The sequence below is a fragment of the Delphinus delphis genome, chromosome 15 (assembly GCF_949987515.2).
Source record: "Delphinus delphis chromosome 15, mDelDel1.2, whole genome shotgun sequence".
NCBI classification, from domain to species: Eukaryota; Metazoa; Chordata; class Mammalia; order Artiodactyla; family Delphinidae; genus Delphinus; species Delphinus delphis.
Window position 1 is genome coordinate 10027597 of NC_082697.1, and position 18752 is coordinate 10046348.

General features: G+C 48.8%; 1 protein-coding gene across 3 annotated transcripts in view; it reads left to right on the forward strand.

Moving 5' to 3' along the window:
• Nucleotides 1-17970, forward strand: part of ATP9A (ATPase phospholipid transporting 9A (putative)) — a 134232-nt gene extending 116262 nt beyond the window's left edge. For 2 of the 3 annotated variants that reach the window (XM_060033398.1, XM_060033400.1), the window contains exons 20-28: nt 102-191; nt 286-430; nt 1243-1307; nt 4102-4257; nt 7382-7446; nt 8894-9002; nt 9645-9702; nt 11792-11995; nt 13281-17970. In XM_060033398.1, the coding sequence (XP_059889381.1) occupies nt 102-191; nt 286-430; nt 1243-1307; nt 4102-4257; nt 7382-7446; nt 8894-9002; nt 9645-9702; nt 11792-11995; nt 13281-13417 (1029 nt within the window). In that variant the 3' untranslated portion in view covers nt 13418-17970. The remainder of the gene's footprint in view (nt 1-101; nt 192-285; nt 431-1242; nt 1308-4101; nt 4258-7381; nt 7447-8893; nt 9003-9644; nt 9703-11791; nt 11996-13280) is intronic. The other variant, XR_009522259.1, reaches the window with a different exon arrangement.
• Nucleotides 17971-18752: the final 782 nt, after the last annotated feature.

An 18752-nucleotide genomic window follows, 5' to 3' on the forward strand; every position in this document is an offset into this window, starting at 1 on the left:
GGGCCGGCGGCCATGGTCTTCACGAGGCTGCAGGAAGCCACTGTTTGTTGTTCCACCAGCTCTGGAGAGCAAGACCTCCTTCATCCTGTCTTTCCTTCCAGGTGACTAACCGCGGCGAGGCCCACCTCGAGCTGAACGCTTTCCGCAGGAAGCACGACTGTGCCCTAGTCATCTCCGGAGACTCCCTGGAGGTGGGCACGGGTAACCCCGCCAGCAGGCTCCTCCCGGGAGCTGCCGTGTGGGAGGGGCCTTGGCCGACGCACCACCTCTCCCTGACCCCGCCAGGTTTGCCTCAAGTACTACGAGTACGAGTTCATGGAGCTGGCCTGCCAGTGCCCGGCCGTGGTCTGCTGCCGCTGCGCGCCCACCCAGAAGGCCCAGATCGTACGCCTGCTCCAGGAGCGCACGGGGAAGCTCACGTGTGCAGTAGGTAGGGGCTGCCGCGCCTGCGCAGACGACCTTCCCCAGGCGCGCTTGGGTCCTGGTGTTCAGGTTCCCAGGCCACTTTATTCGGGCCGTGACATTGACACCCCCTCCCCCTTTGGCCCTATTTTTGTTATTATTATTATTTTTTAAAGTATTTTGCTTTGAGAAAGAGTCGAGAAGCAAGCTGAGGGCTTTCCTCCTTAGCTTGCGCTTCCTTTGCCGGTGACATGGGACACAGCAGTGCCTGGGGGCTAAGACCACACTGCGGAGAGGAATCTGGGTCCAAACTGCTGGTTTTTCCTAGCTGAGGGTCCCGGAGGGCTTCCTTCCCCCAGCTGAGCCTGTCTGCTCATTGGTGGAAAGGGAGAGTAACAGTGGTTCTCTCAAATGGTGCTTAGGAGGGTTCAGAGGGGCAGTAGCATTTAAGAAGTGCTCGCTGCACTCGCAGTCAGCGTTCCCTACGTGCAACGTCGGTGATTGCTGACAATGGCGAGACACCCACACCTTGGAGGCAGGGCGTGCGGTGTTGTAAGTGCCCACGTGGCATGGACACGGTTCCCTTGCTCAGTGACTCAATGGCCAGGACCCTCAGCCAGTCACCTGGTTCCCCTGACTCTCAGCTCCTCTGCCTGTAAAATAAGAACGTGTTACTGCAGGTTGCTGGAGCGATTAAGCGGAGCAGAGCAGAAAAGACACTTAGCATGCAGTGAGAGGCAGCACGTGTATGATTATTTGAAGTAGCAGCGAAAAGCAAGGTTATTTTTCTTGCCTCTCCCTAATCTCCTGGCTCTTCTCTCTGGTCTGGGTGACCCGCAGGTGATGGAGGCAATGACGTCAGTATGATCCAAGAATCTGACTGCGGTGTGGGTGTCGAGGGAAAGGTGAGCCCGTGGGGTGGGGGGCGTGTGTGCTGATTTCTGCCGAGTGGTTGTCGTTAGGATGTGAAGTGGTTGTGTCGTTAGCTGGGAGTTGCTCCACCAGCTGGAGTTTCATTTTCCCTCCAAGACACAGCTTTAATGCTTCTGGAAATTCTAGATGACAATTACAGAGCATAAGGAATCATGTACCACAATTACCTGGTATTACAATCTGCAAGTCACAGATCCCGATCACTGTTACCTTACAGACAAATGCTGAGTCTTTGCTTGCCAAAACCTCATTTTTTAAAGTGTTTTGCTGCATTCTTAGGGTGCAGCGAATGTACTTCAAACGCTTTCCTGGGAGTGTTGTCAGTAAAAGCGTTAGTTCTCACACTGTGGGGTGATCTCTTGGGGATTATGGAAGAATGTGGCGTGGTTTGCCCCTCATTAAATTTACTTATTTTTAAAATTTATTTATTTTTGGCTGTGTTGGTTCTTCCTCGCTGCACGCGGGCCCTCTCCAGCTGTGGCGAGCGGGGGCTACTCTTCGTTGCGGTGCACTGGCTTCCCACCACGGTAGCCTTTCCTGTTGCGGAGCACGGGCTCTAGGCACGCGGGCCTCAGTAGCCGTAGCATGCGGGCTCAGCAGTTGTGGCTTGCGGACTGTAGTGCACAGGCTCAGTAGCTGCGGCACACGGGCTTTGTTGCTCCGTGGCATGTGGGATCCTCCCAGACCAGGGATCAAATCCACGTCCCCTGCATTGGCAGGCGGACTCCCAACCACTGTGCCACCAGGGAAGTCCTGCCCCTCATTAAAAGGCTAAGTTTGTGTGTTACAGTATAGTAGTTTTCCTCTTTCCTTCCCTGTCAACTGTGTGCCAGCCGTGTATAGTTTACCCTGCCCTCTCTCGTTTGTGATCTTGCGGTGACTGTAGGCAAGGAGCCTGGTCACCACGTTTGTTAGCACAGTGTGTAAAGTAAGAGTACAGAGGCCGAGAGTGAGGGCAGGAGATGCTCCCTTATGTGTTTCCTTCCATACATTCCTGCATTTGGAATTTCCAAAAATGTTTTTTCTTTTCCACCTTTTTTTTTTTTTTTCCTGGTTTTCTGGTTCTCATCCAGTTGACAGTTACTTGAAATTGCAGAGTTAAGTGATCCTTGAAGGAGTTGTTATGTCTGAAATCTGTATGGATTCCTTTAATGCAGGTTTTAAGAAGCACACTTGAGTTTAGTAGATGGAATTCTTTACACGATGCTGATAGTACTAAAACATTTTCCCTTCTGTTCAGAATTATATTCTGATTCCTTTGGTTTTTGGAGTCTAAAAGTAAAAAGTGCTCACTGTAAAAAAAAAAAAAAAAACCCGAAACAATTTAGAAATGGATAAAGTGTATCCTTTCTTTTAGATGGCGGTATAAAACTAGTAACATTGGTTATTCTTCCAGAATTTTTGTCTATTTCTATACTAATAGTTATGGGTATATATATAATATTATATATACACACACAAATACATACATATGCATACACACATCTTACACATGTATATACAGTATTTCCACATAGAATGTAAAATTTAAAACGTTATACTATGCTTTTTTTAAACGCAGCTTGCCTAAATCTGTTACATCTTAGATTTCTTTATACATCAAAACATGTAGATCCACCATTTTGTACGTTGCCTGGACCTTTTTCATTTTGAAAAATGTAACTCCTTCAGAAAAGTTGAAATAGAACAGTGAGCACCTGTCCGCTCTTCGCTGTAATTTCCCAGTTGTAAACAGTTGCAGGATTCTCCCTCTGCTCTTCCTTCCCCTCTCTCCCGCTTTCTCAGAATCAGCTGAAAGTAAGTTGCGGATACGTTACCCCTAAATACTTCAGCTTGGATCTCTTAAGAACGGGTATATTCTTCTACCTAAGCAAAATAACAGCATCACCCCAAGTGTAACATGGATATGATAATGTTATGTAATATTCACGGTCTCATTTCCCTAGTTGTCCTCAAGGTGTTCAAAAAGATGTCTCCATGAAGCAGTGAAGGGTCGCGCACTGCATTTATTCCCGTGTCTTCATGTCTCTTCACTCTTCTTTAATGGAGAACACTTCTCTCCAGCTCTTTTGTGGGGGGAGGCGGTGTGTCTCACGACTTTGATGTTTTGGAAGCATTTGGGGCGGCTGTGGAACCTCCCACGATGTCTGTGGGTCGGATGGATCTGATTCAGGTTCTGCGTTTTTGGTGTGAGGAGCACATAAGGGGAGTCGGTGCCTTCCTGTTGCGTCGCACCAGGAGGCTGTGATGTCCATCTGTCCCATTAGTGGCATCCGTCATGTGCCTTTTAAAATTAGAGAATCCCATAATATGGCTGCACTAGAGATTATTTCCAGTTCTACGAACATGCAGAGCTGTATGTTCGGGAATGTTCAGTTTAGTATTGTTGGTAGCATGAGCTGTGCCCCCTCCCCCGTATGTTTAACTCTGAACTGAGCTGAGCGCTAAATGCCTATCTGAGAATGATTCTTTGCTTCTGATACACATTATGGGTTGGGCCTAACCCCCAGGGCTTAATACTAGATCTGTTTGACCTCCCAATTATGAGTATCTGCGCTTATGAATGTTTTTTATTTCAATAAATTCCTCTTTTAAAATCAAATTTAGACTCAGACCACCAATCGTGTATAGCTGGAAACCAAAGAACCTCTATATTGAAGTTCTTCAAAAATCTCCTTACAGTTTCTTGCTTTTTCAATTCCAAAAAAAAAAAAAGTGCCTTGACCTCTCGTGCTCCTGACGGTGCCCAATTTTGTCGGATTTTAGGAAGGAAAACAGGCTTCGCTGGCTGCGGACTTCTCCATCACTCAGTTCAAGCACCTTGGCCGGTTGCTCATGGTGCACGGCCGGAATAGCTACAAGCGCTCGGCCGCCCTCAGCCAGTTTGTGATCCACAGGAGCCTCTGCATCAGCACCATGCAGGTGGGTGGGCAGGTGCGCACGGCTGTGTGGTCGCCATGGACCTGAGAATCAGTCTCCACTTGGGAGCTGTTTCAATGCCCCCCCCCCCCCCACCACATGCGGTAGAGCTTGGAGTGGTAGAGCTTGGAGTGGCCGCTCCGAAGCCTTCCTGTGTTGGGGGCGAAGGCTGTGCTTGCTGTGCGGAGCCGATGTGAGCCTTGCCAGGGCTTGGCACGAAGTGGGCGGTAGTGTAAGTGACCCGGGTGCTCATATTGGGGTGAGTCGTCATCCTCAGTTTGCCAGAGGCAAAGATGCAGAGTTGAATGCCGAGTGAATACTCCGGCCCTAAGTTTTCCACATGCAGAAGCAAGGACCTACAGAGAGCAGCCCCAAAAGAAGAATGACTTGCTTTTCTTGAGTGCTTCCTGTACCCTGGGCGTCAGGCTAAGTGTTCACAATGCCGGCTCACCTGTAGTCCTCACTGTAGCCTGTGCCCATTCTGCAGATGGGGAGGCTGAGGTCCAGTGTGGGCAAGAAATCGGTGCAGTGTCTCTCAGGGATTTAGTCTACCCAGGCAGGGGATTCTGGTACCTGTGCTCTTAATGCAGGTGTGCCCCTCTGCCCTCCATCCACAGGGCCAGCTGCTGCTTCCACATGCAGGGGGGCGCTTAGCGAGGGCGGCGCAGCCCAGGGCATCTCGCTTCTGCCTCCGGTGCAGCCTGGCTGGGAATCCAGCGTAGTTATCCCAATCGTCAGTCCTCTCAGGGAGTTACATCTTGCTTTTTCACAAAAGGATTCTAGAATGTGTAAGGTATTTTCCCATCTTCTCTCTCCCCAGCTCCTTCAAAGTCTGTCATCAGGCTGTGGCAATGAAGTTGTATTAGGAAGGAGGCCAAAGGGAGGGAAAGGAAGCATTTTGGGTGTTGAAAAACTATTGGCTGACCTTCCTCCTTGGGCGTTTAGGTGAAAAATACCCCCAGTTAAGTGGTGAGAACCATAGGCCCGGGACATCTTGGAACCCATATTATCAGGTGTCTCTGAGACCTTGAACAAGTTACGTTACCACTCTGGGCTTCAGTCTTTCCACCTGTAAAGTGGGCATCAGACTTCTCTATCACTCCATCCAAGCATCTTGGCCCTTGCCCCTCAGACAGGGCTACTTTGAAAAGCAGAGAGTTTTATAAGGCATCAAGTGCAGAAGGCGCCCTTACCATTATTAATAAAAACAAAACAGCCTAATGCACAAACCTAAGGTGATGTTTTAATTTGTGGGAAAGGTGTTTAATCATACATGAAAGACACCCTGCCTTAAAGGGCCGAGTGGTGCTGCCTGGTGTACATGAGAATTCACCCTCCCCTGGCTCGTCCACGCCTTTGGTGGGGTGGGGTGGGGTTATGTTTTCAGGATCGATTGCATTTATGAGTGAAGGAGCCTTACAGTGGTTTTCATCAACACAGTCTAAACGCCAACAGCTCCTACGGTTCATTAGACCGCATCTGTACTTTTATCTTATGTTAGCTCATCAACTGAACTGGATAATGTCATGGTTTTAATCACCGGGAGATTAATCAGCTTGTCCCTGGGCAAACACACAAAAGCTGGCCTGGATGAGCTGACTTCTGAAATGCCTGTATGTTACCGTGAACATCGATTCAGAAAAAAAAATTCTAGCATGAGGAATTGTTCTTTGTGCTGTAGAAAAAAAAAAAGCCAAAAAAACGCCCTTAACCCTGTCCACTGTGCTGAAAGTGACTGGCTGAGAGCAAGTCCGGTTCCCATTGCACCTTGACAGTGGGCCCTCAGATAGACGAAGACATCGCACTTTTATTTTCCACAGCGCTCTTTCCAGGGTGAAGGCGTTATGGTCAGTCCGGCCCTTTTAGAGAAAGAGGCTCCTGGTGTTGCTCTGTAAAACTGAACACCAGGTTCTTGACGTCTTTATAACCATCCTTCCTGTGCAGTGGCCCAGCCTGGGTGAGAAGTCATTTGAAAAACGGATTTCACCTTTCAGTTCTGAGATCACGGCCGGGTGTGGCCGGGGCTGCCCGTGACCGTGGCTCTAGGTGCCACCTGTGTTCTGAGCTCTGCGCCAAGCCAACACCCACAGCGGGTGATAAGGGGAAGGGGTCTCGGCCCCACGCTCTTTTGAACCACTAGCCTGGCCCAGCCTTTGCCTCCACGTTCGGTTTTTAAAAAGCCTTTAGGCAACAGTTGTCCCTGGCCTCCTGTAGGTTTTATACTGATAGAAATTAGCTTTGAGGTCACTTTGCTTCTGTTGGCCGGTAGATGTTCAGAGAAGGAAGTAACAGAGCATCAAGCCTGATTTTATCTCCCTAGCCTCCTTTTCACTGCCAGTAGCTAATATTTCCCAAATCCGGAAGCAGACATTTCAGTAGGGGTTCGTAAATATCTTTATTGCTTTTGTCTAATTGCAAAAGTAGCAGGTTGTGGGCTCTTTGTAAAAATTTCCAAGAAGAGTGAAACATGTACTATGAGAAGTGAAGCCTTCTCTGCGGTCCTACCCTCCAGGGAAACTGGTGCATATCCTCACAGCGGAGGATATTTTCCCCTACCTGTTTCCAATATGTACACCAACTCGTTTATCGATTGTACACCCAGTGAGGTGGTAATTCTGAGCCGTCAGGAGTGTGGGCTCTGGAGACAGAACTGGGCTTGAGTCCCGCAGGGCCGTTTATGTGCTCAGTTTCCCCTGCTGTAAAATGTAAGGGATATTAGGACTTGATCTCATGCGTTCTTCTGGAGATTCACTGAGATCAGATACAAAGTATTTCCAGGTCCAGCTTGTGTAACTTAATAAATGTTTGCAGAGGAGCTGAGAGTGGACCCTGGAGCTAAACTCTCCGGTGTGACTCTGTGCTCTGTGCTATTATGAGCTGTGCTATCTTGGGCAAGTCACTTAACCTCTCGGTGCCCTACTCCCCTCATCTGTAAAATGGGGATGATGATAACAGTACCTCCTTCACAGGGTTGCTGTAGTAATTAAATGAGCTAATATACTTAAAGCACCGTGACCGTGCGGGTGTAAAATAAGTGCTTGGTAACCGTTGGCTGTTATTTTTCTGATACAAACACAAGGGCTTTGGTCATGGTTTTTGGTAACATCCTCCTTTTTCCTCGGCACAGGCTGTCTTTTCCTCCGTGTTTTACTTTGCCTCCGTTCCTCTCTATCAAGGATTCCTCATCATTGGGTAAGGAAGTCCAGGCAAGGTATTAATTTTTAATGAAACCTCCCTAAAATGCCACAGAAGAAGGAGGAAGCATCATGTGAAGACCCTTCAGTCCCCAAGTCGAGGCAGGTCTGGCAGTCTGGTTTAGAACCTTCTCGAATGAATACGTTTTTGAACTGGTAAGCCCTTAACCAAATTGCGGATGCAGAGTCCGATCTGTTCGTGGTCCATTCATACCTGATGGTTGAAGAACGCTCGCGCACGAGAGCCTCAGGTTGTCAGCTGATCGAGACCAGGCAAGAGTGAAGCTTCAGACTGTGATTTCTTAGGAAATCACTGACGGGTCTTAGAAAAAGTGGAAGGGGCATCTGGAAAGTACCCTCTCTGCCATGGCTGCCCATAGTGGACCATCCTGCTGGTGGGTCTCTAAGGCGGCCAGAGCCTTGCTCTCTCCAGGTTACCCCTGATAGAGCTTGGCCACTGCGTGCCACTGACCTGTGAGGCATGCTGTCCCTTGGACAGTTGCTACGTTTGCTATCAAACCCACCCCCCGTTCCTGACCTGGAATTTAGGACGTTCCTTTTGACCTTTTGAGAGGATGTGCTCAGTCTCTGAATTCCCCGGGTAGGTGGAGTTTGGTTACCACATGCCCTAGATAGAGATGCTGGCAGGGCGCTCCCCTGGTTACCAAGGTGGGAAGCACAGAGAGGCCGGCTGGTCCCAGTGGAGTCTTAAAAGTATGTCTTCCATCTTCTTATGTTCAGCCTGAGAGTAGGCACTGGAATTCTGCCTGCTTCTAATTGGAAAAATGGCCTGTCCTTTGTCAGGTCCTGGAAGAGTGGCAGAACATGCCTGAATAGAACCAGGGGTTCCCTGAGCCGTGCTCCATGTGCCCCCCCCCCCATGATCTGGTCCCCTCTTCCCTCTTGGTTCTCATCTCTTCGCTTTCCCCCTCACCCACTCAGCTCCACCCAGACTGGCAGCCTCGCTGTTCTTCAAACAGGACAGACACGCCTCCACCTCAGGGCCTTTGCACTTGCTGTTCTCTCTGCCTAGGATGCTCTTCCCTCGCATATTGGCATGGCCTCTCTCTTACCTCTTGTGGGTGTTTTCTCAAATGCCCCGTCTCCTGTCCACCCTCTCTAAAATTGCACCGCCCCGCCCCATGTCTCATTCCCTCTTCCCCATTGTATTTCCCTTCTCAGCACTTTACCTCCAGCACACGGTATAGTTTACTGAATTTGTTGTTTGACTCACCGACGAGCACGGAAGCTCTCCAAGGGCAGGCGTTGTGGTCTGCTTTTCATCTTGAATGTCCAGTGCTTCGAACTGGCCCTGGCACACATACCAGGTGCTCAGTACGTAGTAGTTGAATGAGGGAAAGGAAATTGGGCTCCAGAGGCTGGGGCAGCACATGGCTCGTACTCCACTGGCTGCATATTACCTGCGGTGATTTTTTTTCTCCCAGGTACTCCACCATCTATACCATGTTTCCTGTGTTTTCTCTGGTCCTGGACAAAGATGTGAAGTCAGAAGTTGCCATGCTGTACCCTGAGCTCTACAAGGATCTCCTCAAGGTTCACGGAGCCCCCTCCCCCTTCCTTCCTTCTTCCCTCCCTCCCTCCCTGTTTTAACATATTTCGCACGGACCCTCCATGTCTGATGTGAACACGCTTGAACTGGTGGCTTTGTTTTGAGAGGAAGGCGTGGGAGTATATGCCTTTTCTTAAAGTACGATACGCATATGTAAAGAATACTAAACTGTACAGTGATATGTCAACTTTTAAAACAAACCTCCTAATGCCTTTTCAAAAAGCCCCTGACAGTTCCATTTTGTAGCTGCAGCTTGTGTCTGTTCCTGGAAATGCTGTTGTGTACAATCCTGAAAAATGTGTGGGTGTGATTGCATTTGTTGGTCCTCAAGGGTTGTTTGATAAAGAGCCGATTTATTGGGTTGGCCCAAAAGTTCATTCGGGTTATTCTGTAACATCTTACGGGAAAACCCGAATGAACTTTAGGGCCAACCCAATATTTCCATCTAATATCAATTCTCTTTAAAAAACGTCGTTTCTTTAATGTATTTTGACGTGTGTGAGCCACTGTTTTGACGAAAATAGGCAGGTTGCCTTGTCTGGTTGGTGGAGGGTAGCCTGACGGTGGCTCGTGCCCTGGGTGAGCCCCGCACGCTAGCCCGCTCTGTCTTCCTCTCTCTCATTCAGGGACGGCCGTTGTCCTACAAGACATTCTTGATATGGGTTTTGATCAGCATCTATCAAGGTAAGGATGGGTGAAAACACCTGTTGTCTTATGCTCTGGCCTTGGCCCCAGGGTCAACTTCACCATTCTCTCGTCTGTAGAACAAAAAGAGAAGCAGCTGGAATGCCGAGATTGCAGTAAGGAGTGTGGCCCTGTGTCCGAGGGAGCCCCCTCCTCGGGTTCTCAGGCCTTGTCATCAGGCACAGAGTCACACGTGAGGTGGTGCTGTCCGCTTAACTGAGACAAAGTCAGAGCAAAGTACAACTAATCCTAATCAAACCCTGCTGGGGTGTTCAAGTCATTGTAACAAAAAGTGGTCGCTTTCTGGAATGTTCCGATACTTTTTCTGAAGTCAAGCTGTAGTTCTTGAACAACATATTTACTTCTGTAGCCTCCAGAGAAGGTCCCTCAGACGGTACAGGCTTTGTGAGATGACTTACTGGAATATGAAAAGGAAATGTCAGAACCTCTCTTTGTATTTATTTTTTCCTCTTTTTAGAACTTCTGTTGTCATGTATGTTTTATAATGTACCTGACACATTTGCACAGTGGTCCTGCTACCTCTCTATGTCTGTCTGCACAGGTACACATGGATAATTTACAAATCCACATCATCCATTAGGGATTCATTCTTAGTGTTTTTTTCTGATGGGATGTGTGGTCAAAAAGTGTAGACCGTTGAATTTGTTAGGGGGCTAAATTATCATTGAAACAATTTGAGGGTTTTTTTTTTTTTTTTTGAGAAGTATAGCAAAGTGACATGTATGTAGCTGGTTGAAGAACGCAAATCCTGCATGGAAGTTCATAATAACAAGCAGTGGTGCTTCACTGCACCCCCTGCATCCCCAGCACTGTTGTAATAGGCCGTCATTTGAGGAGTTTTGGGGTTTAGGGTCTCCTGCTCTTGAGCAGGAATCTCACGTAGCTAGTGCTTTTGATCAACGTGAGACATTCCCCATTGAGTTCCCGCAGTTCTGGATGAAAATGCACTTATCTGGACCCTCCCCCACTTTCCTTTCTCTCCTCGGTGCAGGTGCGTAATTCTTTGAGGGTCTCTCTTGGTTGTCCCTATCATTTCTTTGTGTTTGGGGGCAGGGAGGGGGGTAAAGGAGACAAAGCACAGCATTTGCCATCTAACTCTTCTTAAGTGCGCAGTTCAGTAGTGTCCCATATGTTCACGTTGCTGTGAAGCAGATCTCCAGAACTTTTTCATCTTGCAAAACTGAAACTCTGTATGCATTCAACAACAAACGCCTCTTTCCTTCCTCCCCACAGTTCCTGGTAATCACCATTCTACTTTGTCACTATGAATGTGACTGCTTAGATCTCTCATATACGTGGGATTGTACAGTATTTGTTCTTCTGTGGCTGACTACATCTGTCATTTAAAATAATACACAAAAACTTCTATTTCTTGTTCCACCCAATCCAGATAGTTGCTCTCTCTGCCTCTTTTCCTTTTTTTCCTCTCTGCCTCTTCCTCTCCCTCTCTATCCAATTATAAACTCTCTATTAATAAAGACACAGACATAGAGAATGGACTTGAGGACACGGGGTGGGGGAAGGGGAAGCTGGGACGAAGTGAGAGAGTGGCATGGACATATATACACTACCAAACGCAAAATAGATAGCTAGTGGAAAGCAGCCGCGTAGCACAGGGAGATCAGCTCGGTGCTTTGTGACCACCTAGAGGGGTGGGAATAGGGAGGGTGGGAGGGAGACGCAAGAGGGAAGAGATATGGGGATATCTGTATATGTATAGCTGATTCACTTTGTTATACAGCGGACACTAACACACCATTTGTAGAGCAGTTATACTCCAATAAATATGTTAAGAAAAAAATAAACTCTCTCTTATATACAGCCAAAGGGGAACATAGGAAAACTAGAATGTGATGCCTGTCTTTCAAACCTCCGTAAAGTACCACTCATTAACCTCCTTTAACAAATGATACCTTTCATGTCTGAATGGGAAAAACAAAAGGAGTCAGATGTGAGTGAGCAGGGTGAGCCTTCGGTGGGGAAGGAGGGGAGGCGTCGGCTCCCAGCAGGGCGGGCTGCGTGGGCAGCAGAAGCCCCTCCCCACCCAGACTTCCCTCCGCCTTTGCAGGAAGCACCATCATGTACGGGGCGCTGCTGCTGTTTGAGTCGGAATTCGTGCACATTGTGGCGATTTCCTTCACGTCGCTGATCCTCACGGAGCTGCTGATGGTGGCCCTGACCATCCAGACCTGGCACTGGCTCATGACGGTGGCCGAGCTGCTCAGCCTGGCCTGCTACATCGCCTCCCTGGTGTTCCTCCACGAATTTATCGGTGAGACCCCCCCGCACTTAGGGCCCGCCCATCAGGTCCAAGGGTCTTACCAGCAGGCCTTGGTACTCAGCTGCCCGCCCTTTGCTCACTGGCGTCCCTTGGGACAAGTGGCAGTTGAGAATCAGCTTCTTGGAACTGAGGCTGGCGGGCATGATCTCAATGTAGAGTGTTTTCTTTAAAACCACGCCGTGCCTGCCGGCTTAGAAGGGGATTCGTTCCGTCCTGCCAGGACCTAGTGGGCTTCTCCAGGGAGCTGGTCACTGTGCTGGGCTCCGTGGAGCTATGGAGATGGTGAGAATCCAGAGAGTAGATGACAGTCCAGCAGGACTTACCAGTGTTATTAGCTTGAGAAACTGCCTTGTCGTGAAAGCATCTTCTATCACGCCTCTTCCTTATCAGTAAACGCTCTTTAAGAAGGTTTTGATAAAGGAAAAAGGAGCATTCCCGTGAAAAGTGAAGTCTTAGAACAGTTTCACACTAGTTTGAAAAGTCTCTCTGAATAGGTTTTGTGAGCACCTACTGTGCGCTCAGTGGCTTGAGGCCAGGGAGTCACAGAGGCTTAGAAGATGCAAGCTCTGCCCTCACGAAGCTTTGGTCGTCACCTTAGATGTGGACCAGTCATAGGACTGGGCCCAGGGTTGGGGCCCTGGGCTTGGCACTTAGTAGGTGCTTACTCAGTGCCTGCTGCATTTCCCCCAGCCTGTGCTCAAGAGGCAGGGAAGGCGGCTGCCAGGCATCCACTCCCGGTACTGTTGAAAATCACTAGCTATCGCTCCTCCGTTGCAAAAACCTCGGAACCGCAGGCCTGACTGTGTGGCGGCAGGAAGGGGAGCTCCCCGCCCCTCCAGGTCACACTGTTCCTGACGAGGGGTCTCCGCCCCCCTTTGCACCACCCTCGGACCCGGCTCTGGCTTCCGTGACCATTGCTGAGGCGAAGGGGAAAAGTTGCTGGGAAGAACTGTGTGTTTGAGCGTCACTTTCTGCCGGGTTTAGAAAGAAAAACTCCAGCTGTCAGATTCCAAATCAAAAACACTTGGAAGGGGGATTTTTTTGCCCAGAGTTTTCTTTTCCGAGTTGTTGAAAACAGCATTTCACGGAAGGTCTGGAAGCTCCAGAAGCAGGTCAGAGAGAGGAGGAGAGAGACAGGGAAGGGAAGTCAGGCTGGCAGCCTGGGTGCTATCCCCCGCGGGAGAGAAGCCTGCGTCCCCTCCGATGGCCCTGCCGCCCCGCCGGCTCTGGGCGGCACGTTCCCGCCCGCTCACTGCTGTCTTCTGTTTGCTTGCAGACGTGTACTTCATTGCCACATTGTCCTTCTTGTGGAAAGTGTCTGTCATCACTCTGATCAGCTGTCTGCCCCTCTATGTCCTCAAGTACCTGCGAAGGCGGTTCTCCCCTCCCAGCTACTCGAAGCTCACGTCCTAGGCCGTGCACTCGGGAGAGGGCCCCGGTCTCCGCACTCTCCTGGCGGACAGAGTTCAAGTTGCATTTCTGTTAACCACCACCCGTGGATTGTGCAGTGGTGGCTCCCACGTGCAGTTCTGATAGGAAGAGGCGCTGCGCTTCCACGGAGCCCGACACCGGATAAACAGGAGATGGCGCCTAAGAGGGCCCCACACGGGAGTCTGAGCCCCTGGTGATTCACAGTCGAGTGAATGTGACTGTGTGAAAAGCGGTGACTCAGCCGGGAGGTGTGTTCATGGGTCACTGTGCCGGCTTCCTTATGGCTTGAGTGTTGTTGTCATGTGATAAAAGTTTCTGTCTAGTCGAAGACGGTAGAGGGTTTTTTGGTTGTTGTTTTAAACAATCCTAATGTGTGTACACTTTTATGTCGTTCTGCTCTTAAAAACCTGGTTTCAGAGAAAGGTAAAGCTCTCAGTATAGGTTTTGGGGGAAAAGACGGTGACATTTGGTAAAAAGTTAACCAGACAATAATCTCAATTTGGAAATGCTAAATGTCCTCTCTAAGGCAGCCCTGCTTATCGAAACGGCACTGGATTCCTAGGGTTACAGAAAACCACGTGAGAAGAGAGCAGAAGAGAGAGAGAACCGTAAATCCGGTACGTTATCCTTCCTCCAATTCAGCATCTGTGGCCTTGGAGTTAACATCACCTGTCACCTCCTAAAAGAATTTCAAAGGTGTTATCTTGCTTTGTTCGGATCTGGTAACAATTACAAAGCCTGTGGCTATCTGAGGACACTCTGAGACATTTTCAGCAGAGTTGTTTTAGCAGGAAACGTGCCACTGAACGGCCCCTAAATGTGTCGACAGTGTGACAAGAGACTCAGCTAATTCTTTAGGCAACGTAGCACATGTGACTCAGACCCTCTGAGTCTGAAGTGGAAAGGTCAGGGACTGGGGCTCTTTACGTCCACAGAAATCTGTTTCCTGTTAGGAGGAATTACTGAGGACACAGTGACAAAGGCAGAGGCGTCTTAGCACGCTGCCATTCATCAGTGGCAGCTTCGAGCGAGGAGCCCCGGTGGAAGGAGGCCCGGGCTGCAGCTCTGGGGTCTGGGCTCCGTTGCGCTGCCTACAGATTTCAAGGGGAACTCGCTGGAAGGCAGCCAGGAGTAGAGATTCCTCTCCCCACCAGGGTGGGGCCCACGCATGTGTGTTTCCTATAAAGCTGGGGCTTCTTGTTTCAGGGGAAGAAGAGCATTTTCAAGCGCTGGATGTGGCCCGGCAAAGCTTTCTTGGGTTTTCAAGTCTCTCCTGGCAGAAGCCACATGTGTGTGCCAGAGGATTGGGTTGGTGGGTCTGCAAGAGCCGATCGTGCCCGAGATCTTAGATTTGTGGTTAATTCTTTATGAGTACATACCCTCCAGCCCTTCAGCCTTGTTCTTCTTCATGTGCTTCAGAGCTGTAAGTTATGGCTACCACTCTAGGGTAAGCCTGCTCTTGGAGAGCTGGGGACACGAGGCCCTTGACTTTGGAGCACTCGATAGGCTCGTGTATTTCTGTTGCCCTTTTAAAACTTTATAGAATGACAGTAAGTTGCAGGCGCTGCGCAATTGGCTATGACGTCACTTCTATTTTAGTTTCAAGATTCTGCAGTTTTGCAGGATTTTTCCCGTTCTGTCCCAGCCATTTCTACCACATAGAAAACATTTACGGGAAGTAAATGTTGTATTGAATGAATGGTTATTCAGGAAGGGGATCTTTGTCCAAAACTTTGAGAAGGGGCGAGCAGGTCTGACGTCTTTGCTGGGTGATTTTATGTGATTTCAGAGGTGGAGTGAGAGGACGTTGTGCTCAGCGTTTTTGTACCTGTCTTCTTGGAAATCAGCCTGTATAACTGGAAGTCTAAAGGTACTTCTACTCCCAGCTCTCAAATCCTGAACTTGACCTTGTTCACAGACAGGTGATGGCTCCTACAGGTAGGTCTCATGGAAATTTTTAGAGGTTTCCAGCAGTGACAAGGAAGGAAGATAGTCTCTTTGGTCTTTTCCTTAATTCCCAGTTTTGATCGAGGTGCTTGGGTTGACTTTGAAAGTCAACACCTAAACTCTTGCTTGGCATCTGGGAGGGAGAGAGCGTCCCGGAGGAGCAGAGGAAGCTGTGCCTGGAGGTCGCAGGTGCGTTTGTGCCGTCAACAGACCCCCTCGTTCTGCCTTTCGACCGTACCCTGGTGGAGGCGGCCAAGGGTGAGAGGGACTGAAATGCAAGTGGGGACCGTGACCGTGTTGGAGAGCCACCCTACCAGGGGGCAGCCTGCTCCCACCGCCTTCCGGGGTCCGGAGTGTCTAGGAAAACACACGTGTGCTTCTCAAACTCTGGAGACCCACGTGGCGAGAGCCACGAGTCAGCTGAGTGTACACGATCCTGACGTGCGCACATCAGCCCATAATCCCAACAGAGGATCTGCGTACACAGGCACTTCCCGTGTTAGCTTAGCTGTGGGGAGAAGACAAAGACACAGACAAGAAATCCAAGCCATTTTAAGGAAACTGCTGAATTCCTAAAAAGCATAAGGATTCCGTTCACCAGTCTGGAAGGAACTTGGGAAACACCGTTGACGCCTTGGAGGTCCCCTCGCCTTGGAACTCGGTGGCCCCAAGTCTCCGGCAGCCAGAGGCCCCTGGCTCACCATCAGCGCTGTTTAAACACTTCCCTCAAAGTGAAAGTTACACCTCCCCCTGCGCTTTGACAACATTAGGTATTTCTGTCAGAGTAACTTAATTTTATTATTTGATGATTCTTTTCATTATATTTTTTGGTGATGGTTGTGTGTGTGGGAAAGCGAGGAATCTGTTTGGTGTCTCTTTTTTCCTCCCTTTCTCTAGGAAAATGACCAGACAAGTGTCTCCATCTTGAGTGATCTCTTGCATCTGCCCGTTTCAGTGCTAATTGGAGAGTGTGCACACGCGTGTGTGTGTTGCTTACGGTGCTCCGTGTGCACACACGTGTGTGTGTTGCTTACGGTGCTCCGTGAGACCAGCTGCACTTATTTGGGTTGCTCGGGGCGGAGGACTTCACCCTAAAGCGACGAAGGGCATCCCAGGGAGCATCTTGAGATGGGAGCAGACCATCTGTTTACAGCCACCTGGAGCTGGGAGGCCCAGAGCTGGGCTTCCTCCCGCTTTCAGCTTTATTATAGCCAGATCCCAGACTCACTTCCCTTAAGTGAAACCCTTTTTCGTAGCAGTGATCTTAAATACCAACATCTGCTTACCCTTTCCTCCGTATGTTTTCCACTGAAAATTTAGGTTATGCTGACAGTTTTTTTTGGTGTTTTGTTTTTTGCGGTATGCGGGCCTCTCCCTGCTGTGGCCTCTCCCGTTGCGGAGCACAGGCTCCGGACGCGCAGGCTCAGCGGCCATGGCTCACGGGCCCAGCCGCTCCGCGGCATGTGGGATCTTCCCGGACCGGGGCACGAACCCGCGTCCCCTGCATCGGCAGGCGGACAGACTCTCAACCACTGCCCCACCAGGGAAGCCCTGTGACAGTACTTTTGAATGTATTTTGGGCTTTTGTGCTCATTGGAAATTGACACGATCATGCCTGTTTTTCTTTCTTTAGACTTTTGCTTTTATACTTTGTTTTGTTTTTCCCGGGGTGGGGATAAGAATGCCCTTGCACGTTTATGGGGCAGCGTTTTAAACCTGCGCCAGAATTGCAGATGGGACCTACGTGCTCTTCTGCTCCATCTTACTTACGGCCAACACCTATCAGCCGTTGTCATCTTGGATCTTTCTGGTGTGTTTGCAACGTGTGTATGTGTGAGTATGTGATGCCACCTCAAGTGTTTTGAAGACATACTTGGTTTTCACTGCGTTCAAATCCTATCACTCACAGTTTTGTTTTTCATAAAGAAATATACAAGGAGCTTTGCAAAGACAACAGACTTTATTTCTCCCCCCTTCTTTTAACATAAAGCTTTTTATTCGATTGTTTATATATATGTCTTAGGAAATATTTCCATTAATTAAGTCCATTGTGTCTTGGAAAAATATCTATATTATGCTCTTGGATGGAACCGATAAGCACGTGAGCAGCACTGCAGTACTTGGAGATGCTCAGCGTCTTCTCACGCCAGCGCGGCGTTCCTGGGAATCTGTCTTCTCCGTCACAGTATGGTTGGAGACACAGTCTGTTGGTGTCGCTGGGCGATGTCAGTGAACAGTGTGTTTGCTGGGGGGCAGGTGGGGAGGGGGCGTGGTATTTGCAAAAAACCAAAAATTGTGGCTCATTTATTATTGTGTTGCCATGGGGCTGACTGTGAATTCCTCCGGGACTCTGACGTCCTCATTAGTAGATTATCTGTAATCCTCATGGCAAACACTCACCAGGACAGCGTTTTCTGATTAGAGGGAAGTGATAGTACAGAGCTTTAATTTAGCAGGAGCTCCTAGACGATTTAAATGCTTGATCCTGTGATGACACACACGTGATCCTGCGAGATTCTGAGCGGTTCTCTTTTCATTGTCTGCCAGCGTGGCCCGTTGCTGTTGCTCAATAAAACTTGTGTACTTTATGCCTTTGGGGAGCATTTTAATTTGTGCAAGGACGTGAAACTCTGGTGTCAAAATGAGAGCTTGTTATTATAATGCTATGTTGTATGTATCTCATGGTACATAATATGTAAATAGCTTTTTCTCCAGGTAAAGAATATTTTAATTTCAGCAAAAAAACACCCCAAACCCATGCATTATTTATTATTCTGTACTGTTGTCTATTCCAGATGTTAGAATTTCAAAAAGTGATCTATATAAAACAAGCGAACATATTATATGATTCATATTGTATTTATACACCCAGTCTTTGATTGCTTTGTATAGATTTTTTTTTTTTTATAATCAAGTGATAGAAGATTTAGGAACCCAGTCACTTAAGTTTTAAGGAAAAGAGGTTTTTAATCTATTGTATAGGATACAGAGGACATGGTATTTTATTCATCTAATCCGGTGATTCTCAGCCAGAGATGACTGTGGCCTGCAGGGGACATGGGGCAATGTCTGAAGTCACTTTTGGTTCTCGCAACTTGGAGGGGTGGTGGTCTGCTGGCATCTAATGAAGACTGCACAGGGCAGCCCCGCAGCAGAGGATCATTCAAACCGACGTCAAAAGCGTTGAGGTTGAGAAACCCACATACAATCTGCAAGCGTCAGTTTTGCCGTTTGTAAGCGTCTGTCTTCGTTTCCAAAGGCGCCCGGCAGCTGTAAACTCGTCTCAAGAAGCTGATTATACACCCAACTGGCCAAATGTTTTAATTAGCCGCTCTTTGCAGTGCGGGCTACTGGCTTCCTCTCCCTGGCT